The sequence below is a fragment of the Candoia aspera genome, chromosome 3, assembly GCF_035149785.1.
Source record: "Candoia aspera isolate rCanAsp1 chromosome 3, rCanAsp1.hap2, whole genome shotgun sequence".
Taxonomy (NCBI): domain Eukaryota; kingdom Metazoa; phylum Chordata; class Lepidosauria; order Squamata; family Boidae; genus Candoia; species Candoia aspera.
Window position 1 is genome coordinate 118,556,379 of NC_086155.1, and position 13,210 is coordinate 118,569,588.

Here is a 13,210-nt window from a genome sequence, read left to right on the forward strand (position 1 = left end):
TCAAGAAAGATCACATGGGGACACTCAGCACCACAACCTGATCCCAAGGGTGCAGTGATGCTAATAAAATGATTTCCCACACAACCTAATGTACCCTTTGGGGAAAACCAAACTTTCTAACAGCTGTGGGAAAGCCTGACTAGCATCTTCCATTTTTAATGGTGGCAACACTGAGGAAGGAGGATTTCAATGTTGAACAATCCTTGAGTTATGAACATGCAAGTCTGACTCTTAAATACATCAAATCATCAAAAGAATGCTTACTATTCATATGAAAATATGAAATGCTCTCAGTAAAGAATGAACAAACCTATCAAATTCAAATTATTTAGATGTATTAAAAGTGACTAAGAGGTATTGAATGCTATTTTCTTTCTTAAAATTTATTTTGATGAAATTAAAATAGAGATGCAATGCATTTTATTTCCCATTTCAACTCACTTTCTTCATCGGCCCCACTTGTACCCCGCCACTTATATAATAACATCTATCAAATATTTTCTTACCATATCATAACCACAGATTGTACCTTCTGCAGCTGGCATAAATTTGGTTTCACATTTTCTGCCAACTCGATGGCACCACAATGCTTTACAGATATCCTGATTGAGTGAAAGGGTGGATGAAGAAACAGCAACAAAATGAAGTGCAGCATTAAGAAAGGTTTATTTCCAAATGTATCTATAGTTAGAACAGAACATGGCTTATAGAAGGAAAGCAAATTCATGTTCTTAGTATGTAGGTACCATACTACATCTACATACAGAGTTGGCTTTTCTCCTTGTCTATCTTAAAACAAAGAAGAATCACACTGAGGGTCAACAATGGCAGTAACAGGACTTCAGCATGTATAGGTTCCATGGAATTGTACTTTCCAGATGACAAGAAATTTTACTGAAATGATTGGGTTTTCTGTCCAAATATTGTATTTAGGATCAATACAAATCAAGAGATTCTTTTCTGGATTTCTATCCCACAAGGCTATCAGGAAAGGGGTTCCCTCAGGGATGACAACCCAACTTTAGACTGCTCTTCCCAGGACACTGCTCATTCCAAGGTCTTTTCCAACAGAAATGAAGACTTTAAAAAAATTCAGGCTATTAGCTAGCTTTTATTTTATCTATCAGCCCTTTTATTACACTATACTACACTGTTCTGATAACTAGTTTGAATGGGGAAGTCATATGAAAATAAATATAAGAAAATAAGAAAGTAAGTAAGCAAGTAATTTCAATCAAAAGCAGTTTATTAACTTCTAGTCTAGACGGAATAGTAGTTCATGAGAATTAGGAGATTCACTATTTTCAAACTAATGCATCTCACACTTTTTGTGGGAATAAACTGAGGAAGAAGATGGAATAATTCATGTACATTATTCTAAGCTCCTTGATTAAGACTAGATTAAATAAAATATTTTTTCTAACCTTCTTAAAGTCCATCATGCACAGCTTGGCTTTCTCTCCAAACTGCCATTTGCACTGAATAGTTGCATCGTATAGCTCCCCTGGAAGCTTCTCTGGATACTTGTATTCATTCACAGGCTTAGGTTGATCAGCAAGACACAAGGACTGAGGAGAGCTAGAAGAGATCCAAACAAGACATCTTTGGTTATATCAAATTCAGATGTAAAAGTGACCTTTACTATGGCTAGTCATTTCTGAAAGAGGACAGCTTTAGTTCACAATCCTCACACAAGTTCTGCATAACATGATATCAGCCTTCCAAGGTAGACCAGACTAGGAAACTAATGCCATATAGGTCAGTACTACTTTTATTGTAAAACTAGAATATTGCAAGTCTGAGTGTGCTTTTCCCTCCCACTCTTTATCTTCATGAGAACCAGGGAGGGGCTTGTCTGAGACATTTACTCATGTTACTTTCTTGGCCTGGGCTCAAGCCCCTCTTATCTGACCATTGCCTTGGTAGTGGTTCTTCCTCCGGTCCTTCAAGGCCATTCCCTCTTCCCTCTACATATGTACATTAAAATTAAAGAAAGCAGGAATATGAGGCAACTAAGTTTGGAAGAGGCACATATAGTAGGCATATGTTTTTCTGCTGACCCAGATCAATGATGGGATTTTCCAGGTTGGAGAAAGAGAAGTTAGACTTCTGGTTTAGACTTCTTAGTTGTTTTGTAATTAATACAAAACTAGTATTTATAGTTGCCGCTACCATGCAGCTAAAAATATCTTTATTTATACATAACATAACATAACATAACATAACATAACATAACATAACATAACATAACATAACATAACATAACATACTGTATATCAGTCTTCCATATCTGTAAAGGACTACAATTCCCATGTTAGGTGACTGAGGACAATTATACTTGTAATTCAACTCATTTGAAGGATTCCAGGGACAGATTGGTTGTGTGCAGTCTCCTCTCTCATATGTTTCTTGAACACATTAACCAAATTCCTGTAGTAAGCTCTTTTCTCCCAAAACATGAACTGAGGAAATTTGATCCATCAACAGCTATTTTATGGACCACATAGAACCATACCTAGATTTACCACCATGTGTAATCTGGTACGTTGAGTCTCACTGCATGTACACTGGTACATGCAGCTTTAAATAATGAGACTTTACTATTTTTAGGGACAAAAGCAACTTTCTCAGAGCTTATGCTTTTTCCTCAGTAGAATCACTAACTTAACACATGTACCTTAGAAATGTGTAGAGATATTGACGACTACAAGCTGACCAGGAGAAGACTCCATTGTGTCCTGCTAGTGTGGGTGACATAATGTTACCTTCAGACTTTTTGCAAATATTTCCTTCTCCATCATGGACCATGCCAAAGCTGTAAGAGGCAAAATGTTAATTTTATGATACCTTTACAAATACTTTCTCATAATGCCAGGACTCTAAATTGGGCAGAAGAAGAATCTCAACTATTGTTTTCACTTTTGTGCACAATCTTAATCTGGATATGCTTTTGAAACACAATTGATTTTCCAATACATTTCAAGGGGCTCTTTAAACATTCCATCTAAATAATGTTATTCAACATAGAGTTAGAGTAACTTATATATGATTATCAGCGTGTGTGGTTTTGCATAGGCTGTAAATAATTTTAGGCAGGAAAGATTTTACGAAGACATTCAGATTGATAAGAACAAATTTGCTTCTATGCAGCTGCAACCTGCATCAAACTGGGCTGGCCGAATTTGTTTAACAATATGTATCTGGTCATAAAACTTGCTAACCTATGGTGTGTTTAACCAGGGTTAACTGTTTGTAATCACAAAACACATTAAGCCACAATCAAACAGACCAGATTTTGGCTTAATGCAAAGTATGAACACTTTCCATAAGTTAGCACAAATACCTTGGCACAGGAATTGTGCATACAATTATACATTGCCATACTTTTTTAAAGTGTTGTGCAATATATCTGTGGGTGTAAGAGAGAGACAGATTTTACATAGTAATACAAGAATAGAATGAAATACATATTTTTTTAAAAATTCAGAATACATTTTCAAGATATGTTACCAAGGTGGTTATAACAGATGTCACTGGCAAATTATAACCAGCCAGAAACTAGAGTTTAAATGTGATTTTTAACATTCCTATTATTATAGCCACTGCTACCACTCCAAAGGACAACCCCTAGAGCTCAAATGCTAAGAAGATGGAACATGGGGCAGGCCAGCAGCCGCAGTTATGTTTCCCATTATACTTGAAGGTCAAAATGTGATAAAACTGTAACCAGTAACCACAGTTAGTAGAAATCATAGCTTGATCTGATATCTAAAAGAACCATGCATCAGTCATTTTTTGGCAGGAAGGATTTTGAGATTAAAATTCTTTTTCCAAAGACAGGCTGACAAACTTACTTATGTCCAGACTCATGAGCAATAGTAAAAGCAAGTCCAAGCCCAGTATCTTCATTAATAGTACAGCTGCGGTATTTACTGCACATGCCACTTATTGGTGCAAATCCTGGGAAGTTTAAGTGAAAGAAGAAGATAAATAGCATACCTTAGGAAAAAAGAATGGGATTAGACCAGTGTTTCTCAACCTTGGCAACTTTTAGATGTGTGGACGTCAACTCCCAGAATTCCCCAGCCAGCCATGGTTGGCTGGGGAATTCTGGGAGTTGACGTCCACACATCTAAAAGTTGCCAAGGTTGAGAAACACTGGATTAGACAATCAAAATAAGGTAGGACGGGAAGTCTTTTTTTTTAAGCACAAAAAAGTGGTAAAATTTGATAGCATATAGCTGTTGTGTTTGATTCACGTATTTATTTCCTGCTGTCCCTAGAAGCTCCAATTGAGATATATTAGGAGTCCCTGTGATGCATTAGATACAGGATTAATCTTTGAGGAGGAAGATGCTGGCACAGAATATTCCTGTTCATTAATAAGATTGCTGTCCTTCCCGGTCAGATGTCGCTACTCCAAGTAGCATTAGAAGGAGAAAATGGAGAAATCTCTATGTACTTGATATATTTAGTCTCTCTTTGGAACTGCAACCACCAGATTGTTGTCATGATTCAAAGCTATAAAAATATTTTAAATAATGGGACTATTGCTTTTTTTTCCCCACCATCTGAGTATCAGGACAGAAGCTGGATTGCAGATATTTCGCACCTGCAGTTTAAGACGTTAGTTCTGCCAAAGGCTCCTTGGTGCATTCATGCTGCAGTGCAAGCAAGCACTTACCTAAGGTATCACAAGGCTCATTCTTCCAGGAACAGATGTCAAAGCCAGTCAGTAAAATTGCATGGTCGTGGCGGCTGCCATCCTTTCCCATCAGCCCAGACTGCCACTGACAAAAGCTACTCAGGGTATGGTCAGCATGGTGATTAATCACAAGGCCTGGCTGCAGACAAGTCAAACAAAGGAGCACCTCCCCTCAGTTTTTTATTGGCAAGTAAAAATGAGCAGGGATTTTTAAAAAAAATATACAGTTCGCAACTGAATAAAAACAGACCAGCAATTTGGGGCAAGATTGAGAAACAACAGAACACCAATATTTTTCTTCTACATAAGTAGAGATGAAAACAGCTTAGACAAAATAAATTGATGTCCCATGCTTTGGCCTACTTTGCAGAATCAACTTGACATTTTTTAGGAACTTCAAAGACCTATTGGTAAAGTAAACTTGTTAGAAAGGCTTTTATTGCCTAACGCAACTCACCAGCCAAGCCTAGGCCTTCCATCAGGGCCTTGATATAGGAGTTCTTCCTAGGACTGGAAAACCAATATATTTGTCAAGCACTTAGCAGAGTACCAGACTTGGCTAATACAAGTATTTGGCTTGGATGGACCCATATTTGTAGGCCTGGCTTGCATCCTGCCAAGTGGTCAGTGAATAATAAGCATTGATTATTACTGCACAAACTGTCTTCAGTTTATTCATTCACTCTCTCTTGTAGCTTTATCAAATGTGTTGATATGGCATCTTGGAACACAGAATACTGTATTCGATATTTTCTCTCTCTGAAATTGCAGTTTGCAACTGTGCTCCCACTGGAACCAGTGAGACAAGGGTATAGAGCAATGGTTTTTAAATCACAGCCATTTGCTTCACCAAATAATGTAGTGCTAAAAAAAGGTTATGGAAAATATAATAACAAGAGATACTAGAGATGGAGGAATTCTAGAATCTTTATTATTTTTTACAAGATTGGTGGCACATCTTTACTTTCCTCAGTAAAAAAAAATAGTTTCCCCATTTTCAGATATTTTTTAAAAACTTCCTCCAGAATACATCTTGACTTTCAAAAGTTATAATTTCATCCTTAGTGTTACCAGATTCCTGCAGACTCTAATTCTTCCAGTGATCTTTAGCAAGTGTGCATGCACCAGTGAGGTTTACGATAGTTACAGTTTACCTGGATCACAATGGACTACTTGCTGTGTCCTTGGAAACCTAAGTAATACATTTTTGATAAATAAGGTAATTCACCTATAACTTTTATAGTAGCGAACTAGGGACCATACTACAGAAGTAGAGTATCTCAATGTCCTGGGTATAGCTGGGTGGCATGGAAATGTTGAGATTAGGACTGCCAGACAGGGCTGTGCTAATTCCTCCATGCTTGCTTGTACTCATGGCTGGGCTTTGTGAAATAGTTCTCAAAAGCAAAGCTAAGAAATCAGGTACCTCCATTTCTTTAGGACACCACCCTTCACAGCTGATGATTGACTATGATAACTAAAGCTATTCTAGATTTAGTCCAAAAAATCTGGAGGGCAAACATACTGGGTTGAATATTGTCTCCTCTCCTCTACCTTCTCTGCTCTTCTGTATGCTGAAATATCTGATAAGGAGAGAAGAGTATTAAATGCAGAGAGGATATATGAAGCCATCTTCAAAGCCCCTCTTCCCTGATACCGAAGCAAGATGAGTGGCTAAGTGGAGAAGAAGTGAAGTGAACCTTCTTTCATCTAGGGATTTTGTTCAAATATTTTGGAAAGCATTATTGCATAAATGGGGTTAATGTCTTCACTTATGAGTAAGTAAGACTTTAGGAAGAATTAATTAACCTTAAAGGCTAGAATTTCAATAAGACAGATTGTCATGTCTGAGCAGTTTATTGAGATTTTTGTACCCATTCAAACCCTTGATACTTATCAGATAAGCCTTTTGAGGAACATGAGTATATATATCTATATCAGTCACCATGAGCTTCTAACAAGTTGGCCACAACTACAGCTGGATCTGGTCCACAATATTGGCATATTGTAATTTAAAAGGTAAAATCAGTTGCTTCTCAGATGTGTCAACCACCAAAGCATCAAGCCCAAAATGTATGGTTTATGAGCATTAGCTTTAAGCATGGACAGTGAATAATGAATTAATCCAGAAGATACACTCCACTTTAACAAAAGAATACCAGAAAATAACATGATTAAGTTGTCTTCATAGGGAGGGAGGGAGGGAGGGAGATAGACAAATCAACAGAATCTCTGAAGAGATTAATATATTATGTCTGTCCAATATTTCTTTCTCTGGCCTTGGAATAAAGCATAGGGAGAAAAATTAAGGAAAAACAATGAGAAAGGTCTGCCTTTTCTTTCAACAGAGTTTACATTTCATTAAAATTATTAGAGAAGCCATACAAAGGCATTTTCCTATGTACAACTCCAAGTGATTAATCAATTCAAAGCTGCAGCTGTAGAATATAGTTGGCGTTAAACTGTAGGTTTTTCCCATTTGCTAGCTAATTAATTTTTTTTTTAGCTCCCTCTGCTCTGTTTATATGATCAATAGCACACATGTATTGTTATGGGTAGACTCAAAAGCAACAGAACAGCAAGCAAAAGATTTAGAGGAGTAGCACTTCCAAGCCAGAGATATAAAGGAAAATTATGTCACAGGTGTAAGATCAAAAGATTATTCTTCCTACTCTTTTCAGGTTGGACATGGGCCAAGCATGAAAAGCTAAACATTCAGTGTAATTAAGCTGTCACATCAGGAGCCCTGATCGCTCAGCACATAAAATGAAGCATTACATTGCTAGCAGAGTTTTCTACTGCACAGGAGTTTGGAGTCAATTCAAAAGCAAAAAAAGGAAGGAGGGAAATAAATGATGGGAAAATAGACTTTAATGTACCATCAACATAGTTGTAACAGCTGGAGTGATGATAATCTGGAGTTTTTCTTTCGTGGCTTAACAGGGAAAGGATGATACCTCAAACCACCACGTTTAAGTGCCTTCAAGTATTTCATTGGATACTCCAGAAATGTGCTCAGAATAAAAATGTGCCTGTTAGCACCCTGTTCATTAAAGACAATGGAAGAAGATAAAAAGTTCTGGCTTTTCTTTTACCATAAAACATATCTCCTGGTGGGGCTATGCATATATAATTCTTCAATCACAGTTAAGCGATAGACATAGACTTCTTCTTTCCTCAATGATACGCAGATTTTCCCCTCATGTTTGTGATGTTACTATGGTTAATCATGTTTCATGACAACTATGAAACATGGTTAACAATTCTGGCTCAAACCTGTCCAGAAGTGGCAAACTCTCTCAGTCATAACTGAGAATGAGAGGGGCCAGAATGGTACTTGAAATGAGGAGGAACTATGAGGGGAACTGAGCTAGAATCATGCAGCATTTCTTCCAGATGGCCCATCAGTCTGAACTACTCTGTCAACCAATTCTAAATCATACAACCTCCACAATATTCCAGCCTAAATATGCATCTTTTTGGTCTCACCAAAGAAACAGTCTTACCTGGTTAAATGCACATTCCCTTTCTCCAGACTGTCACTCCCTTTGGAACTTGACCCCTGCCCTGGCATCTTCTGCTTCCCTCTAGCTATGTTGAATTTCAGTTGCAGCTTTTGACACTTGATACCTTGCTTGCCTGTTATTGCTTACACAAATTAACTCTTCTTGCTGCTGTGGGCTGCCCTATTCACCTCTGGCTTCACTGGACTGAATCTAGTTTCCTTTGAACTTTGGCTACATAGAATCTGACCTTGGTTAACCCCTGGGAGAATGGCTCTTCATACAAGACACAAAACCATGCTGAGGTTTGTTTGCTTTTAGCTTTACTGGATGTGCAAATATCACACATTGTAGCTTAGCCAGAGGTGTCAATCAGTCCATAATTATTTGTTGACCTGTGGTTAGAAATATTCTGGCTAAACATTACAGTGAAGCTGCCAATATGTGATGTTGTGGTCTGGCCCAGATCCTTTGAACACCACTGAGCAATTGTGCTTACAGATGTGGACTGCTATGAGAGAAAAGCCAAGCAGCTCCATTTGATCTGTCATAATGGCACTCTCTTGCCCTCAAGGCACTTAAAAATTACTTTTCCACAGCCCTGACAAGCATAGTGCTCCAGGATTCAGGCCCCTTCCTTCCCAGTTGTCCATCACTCAGAGGAATGATCTAGTGTAGCCAAGGCGATGGGAGCTCTGCCCCACCAGGCCTCTGATCAGAGAAGAAGATTAAGTTCAGCATCAAGAGGGACAGAGGATGAGGGATAGAGCTTGCAGTTTCTCTGAGAACTGGGGCCAGGTTTCAGTACCAAATGCTCAGGATGGGCATTTGTAAAAAAACAAGGCAAGTTATTATGTTGGGAATGAGTGATTGAAACATAAAGCAAATTTAAAAAAACAATAATTGGGGAATTAAAATCCCACTATAGATGCCATGTAGGCAAAACAAAAATGCATGGATGAAATGGATGAATTGGAGTGGGAGGGAGGGGCATGATTACACCTGTGGACTGGTCTTCACTCTAATGCCCACATGTGATTTTCTCCACTTATGCATGTAAGTGTGTGTGTGTGTATGTGTGTGTGTGGGTATGTGTGTGTATATATATACAAACACACACACACACACACACAAATGCTGTCCTAGTGTACCCAAGGATAGCTTATTTACATATACAGTACACACACACACACACACACACACACACTGTACAGAAGTGCTCATCGCACTGGGTCTGCACACAAAACCAACAAGCACAATCCTGAACATTCCATTTCATATGTTTATTCCCTTTAAACTTACATTTGCATAAAAATAGAGGAATACAAGATTGTATGAATACCGTTAAGATAAAAGGTAGTTTCTCTGAAGCTGCCTTATGGCATGCATTTCTAGAAATTGTGATTCAACGCACCTGGCAGGCATCAAGCTAGTGAAAGACTGGTCTGGCCTTATAATGCTACTAAGATGCTTCTGCACTGAGATGTCAGAAACTGAACCCAAGATCAACTTTAAAAACCAAGTTTAATTATTCTACTTTAAAATGCTGAATATACTATACCTGCTCTTCTTCCAAAAGTATCAAGCCAACAACCGCAATGTTGATATTACCTCCAATTGTTCCATCTCTGAACAAAGCAGAAACCTGAAACACATTTTTAAGAAATCATCAAGCTATTAGAGTTTGTTAGATCAGTGCCATCAGTGAACTATAATGAGAATACAACCTCTGATCTCATCCATAGCTATGCTGCAGTCTCCTATCTTTGCCTTTATTTATTTAAACAGCACAGAAAAAGAAATAGAAACAAGAAAAAAGTTATGTGTGTGTGTGTATTGTATGTTATTATTTGCTTCTCATTCATGTATTCACATAAAGTTTTACATAGCAGTTTCAATGAAAGATGACCCTATTTCATGGCAATTGTCTATACATAATCTATATTGGTGTGCAACTTGTTCATTCATCATTCATTGAAAGATACTTCAAAATATGCCTGCATGTACATGTGCTTGTGTCCATACATATATACCTACAAATATACAGGCATACAGATGGATACCTACAGAGAAGCACATGTGCACTGAGGTCAGCAATGGGAAACAAGATGTGCCTTTCCAGCTGCATGATAGCAAGAGATGAAAAACCTGAGTTCCTTCCTCCCTTTTTCTGATAGTCATTCCTACCCATTAATGTTATGAAGGTCCTGAAGAATCACCACTTTAGGACACCAGTAGTGCGACTGTCTTCTTTTGGTCAAGGTGGCCCTGCAGGTTCTGCTTCAAGGACTTCCAGTGGTTTGAAGTGGCAAGTGACTATGCTCATCCCTTGCTTTTCTCAAAGGGAAAAGTAGGAGGACAGCCGAGGTGATACCTTTAAGATGTGGTATGTTAACATACTTGCTAAATGTCACTCATATCCAAGAAGAAGTGAAGGTTGCTGTACACCAGGGATGAGCAACTGACTCCTATTAAAGGCAGCATGGAAATTAAATGTTCTCAGTATCACAACACAAAGAATCCTTTGGCTGGGGGCAAGGGGAGGCACCTTCTTGTTTGAGGAGGCTTAGAAAATTATAATACGTATTCTGTATAAATGTTCAGTAACCAACTTAAAGGAACATCCGTACCATATTAAGTATAGTTAGAACATAAGTAGTAATATTGTCATAGCCGTGGTATTGCATCATCTTTTTGTCAACTACCACCAAAGTCTCAACATTGAACTCTTTGGTCTTATGAGCTTTCAGAAGAGATCGCTTGTTTCTTAGCAGAGGTTTATATTCATCTGGTAAGATATAGGTGTCTCCACCTGGAGGCTGAGGCATATCTGCAAGAAACAAGGCAAAGAATGTTCAGATAACACTCAGAGTTATGTAGGTTCATGTGAATGACAAAATCAAACCAAACCAACAAGCTGCCCATATAAGCAAGAATACAACTAAAGGATATGATACATTTCCAGGATCACAATATGGAGATCTACATGTACTCCCAAGTCCATGGCTGAACTACCTTATAATTTTTAACGTGATAACTTCCTCCCACTAAACCTTGTTTCCAGTGCTTTATATACTAAGTATACAGAAAATCACAGAGTGTTCCAATATATCCTGAATAATATGGCAAGGAAGCTATGGGAAAAAAATCACAACATTCTATAATATAAGAATGAGTCCTATGGTGTATGGTGTATTCTTAAGAATGGTGTATTCTTAAGTTATGTGCATAGGGACTGGTTTGAGCATTTGCAATCCCTCTGACTTTGTAGAGTTGTGAAAAAAAGTTTGCAAACAGTGATAGAAATTGTAAAGTAAATTAATATACTGAATCCCCCCCATTAAAAATATGAAATGAGTGAAAACAAAACACAATCCAGGCAAAAGTAAAGTATTTTCATACTTTATGGATCAGTTGAACTTAAACATTATTAATATAATCCAACCAAAGTTTAGCATATTACAATGCCATTGATTTAAATAGTGCATAAATTTCCCCTGGTTAAATCAATGATGCTTAAGAATGCTTCATTTTGACTGGGTTGGGCCAAAGATGCTTAGACAGAGCATGAGTTGGCAGCCTGATTTTTCTAAGGTGATTTGAACTGTATCTTCTGTCCCACTGGCTGGGGGCTGATGGGATTTGAAACCCAAAACACGATACCAGGTTATTTACTCCTGAGATTAAAAATGGGGAAATATGCAGATGTACTCAAAAGCCAATTTAATTTTTAGAGCCCTAATAATAGTGGAAAATATAGGAGAAAGCATTAGATGCAACACATCACTGATTGTTCACAGTTAAGGAGTACCAGCTTTAGGAAAAGAGGCTTTTGACCAGTGAAGTCCAAACATGACAACAAGTTTACACTACAAACACATGAATTGGCTCGTACAGTTGATATGGAATTACATTAGAGCAAACACCTCCCACATCACATTGTGCAAAGCAGTAGCAAATGTTCGGTTTAACTTCATTTCTAGATCACATCTTATCTGCGAAGACATTTGTTTACTGGAAAAAGCAGAACTGAATGTCAGATTGGCAATCTTAAGATACATAGATCAAATCATAAACAGAGGAAGAGACATTTTTACATACATTTTTTACGCCTTCCACAAAAGTGCTGTTTTTGGCGCCACTCAGAATTGCGAGATTGTTGGTTATCTTGGAAAGCATGATTGTGAGCCTCTTGCTGACTCTCATCAGTCCCAATTACCTCATTATTATTAATTACCAGTTTAGGTTCAGTCGATCTCTTATACAGTACATGAGAATGGTGACCACCAGGAGCAGAAATGTTATGTTTAAGTGCAATATTTGGAGGTAGTGGTTTTAAAAAGTAATCAGCTTCCTGCGTCCTGATCAAGCCTGACTAGAAAAAGAAAAGACAGTTAAGAACAAGGCCAGTGCTTCCAATCTTCCATGAAAAAGTTTCTTTCAGTTCTCTTCCCATGCTCAGCTTTCAGTTGCCCCTTTTACAACATGCCTAAACTTAAGGTTGGCTCTAGGCAAGCCAAGTTTTTCAAAGCAGAAATTAGCCCAGGAATGAATTTTGCCTCCTCTCTAAGCTAATTTTTCCCATTATCTTGTCACTTGTAACAATGACCTAGTATCTTTATTCCATTGCTAACCACAATTAACACCAGCTCAGGTTTCAGTAGCTCTGTACAGGTGTTATAATTGAACAAAGTATACCAGTGCATGTGCAATATCTGGGGCATCATTTGTAGCCCCAAATTTCAGCTCAGCCACTGATCTTCCCACTTTGAGGAAACGGATCTGGAGAGAACTCTATCTGCATTCACTTGAATAATTCTTGAATAATCCATGGGAGAGGAAGCCCAACTTGTACCAAACAAATGTAAGCATTCTTCAGGCCATCTCTTTGAATAAGTGAAGATCAGAGACAAAGAGGGCAGGGATGGCAATGGGAGTGAGACAAATATGCATAGCCTCTCATCCCTTACCTGCAATAATGTACCTTATTCAGGCTATAAGA

General features: G+C 38.0%; 1 protein-coding gene across 1 annotated transcript in view; it reads right to left on the reverse strand.

The window, feature by feature from the left end:
* The window catches only part of ADAMTS16 (ADAM metallopeptidase with thrombospondin type 1 motif 16), an 85,788-nt gene that overhangs the window by 54,845 nt on the left and 17,733 nt on the right, over positions 1-13,210 (reverse strand). The window contains exons 4-11 of the mRNA XM_063299929.1: positions 12,310-12,583; positions 10,839-11,038; positions 9,770-9,853; positions 4,685-4,844; positions 3,855-3,960; positions 2,678-2,815; positions 1,425-1,578; positions 507-602 (exon numbers count right to left, since the gene is read on the reverse strand). Of these exons, the coding sequence (XP_063155999.1) occupies positions 507-602; positions 1,425-1,578; positions 2,678-2,815; positions 3,855-3,960; positions 4,685-4,844; positions 9,770-9,853; positions 10,839-11,038; positions 12,310-12,583 (1,212 nt within the window). The remainder of the gene's footprint in view (positions 1-506; positions 603-1,424; positions 1,579-2,677; positions 2,816-3,854; positions 3,961-4,684; positions 4,845-9,769; positions 9,854-10,838; positions 11,039-12,309; positions 12,584-13,210) is intronic.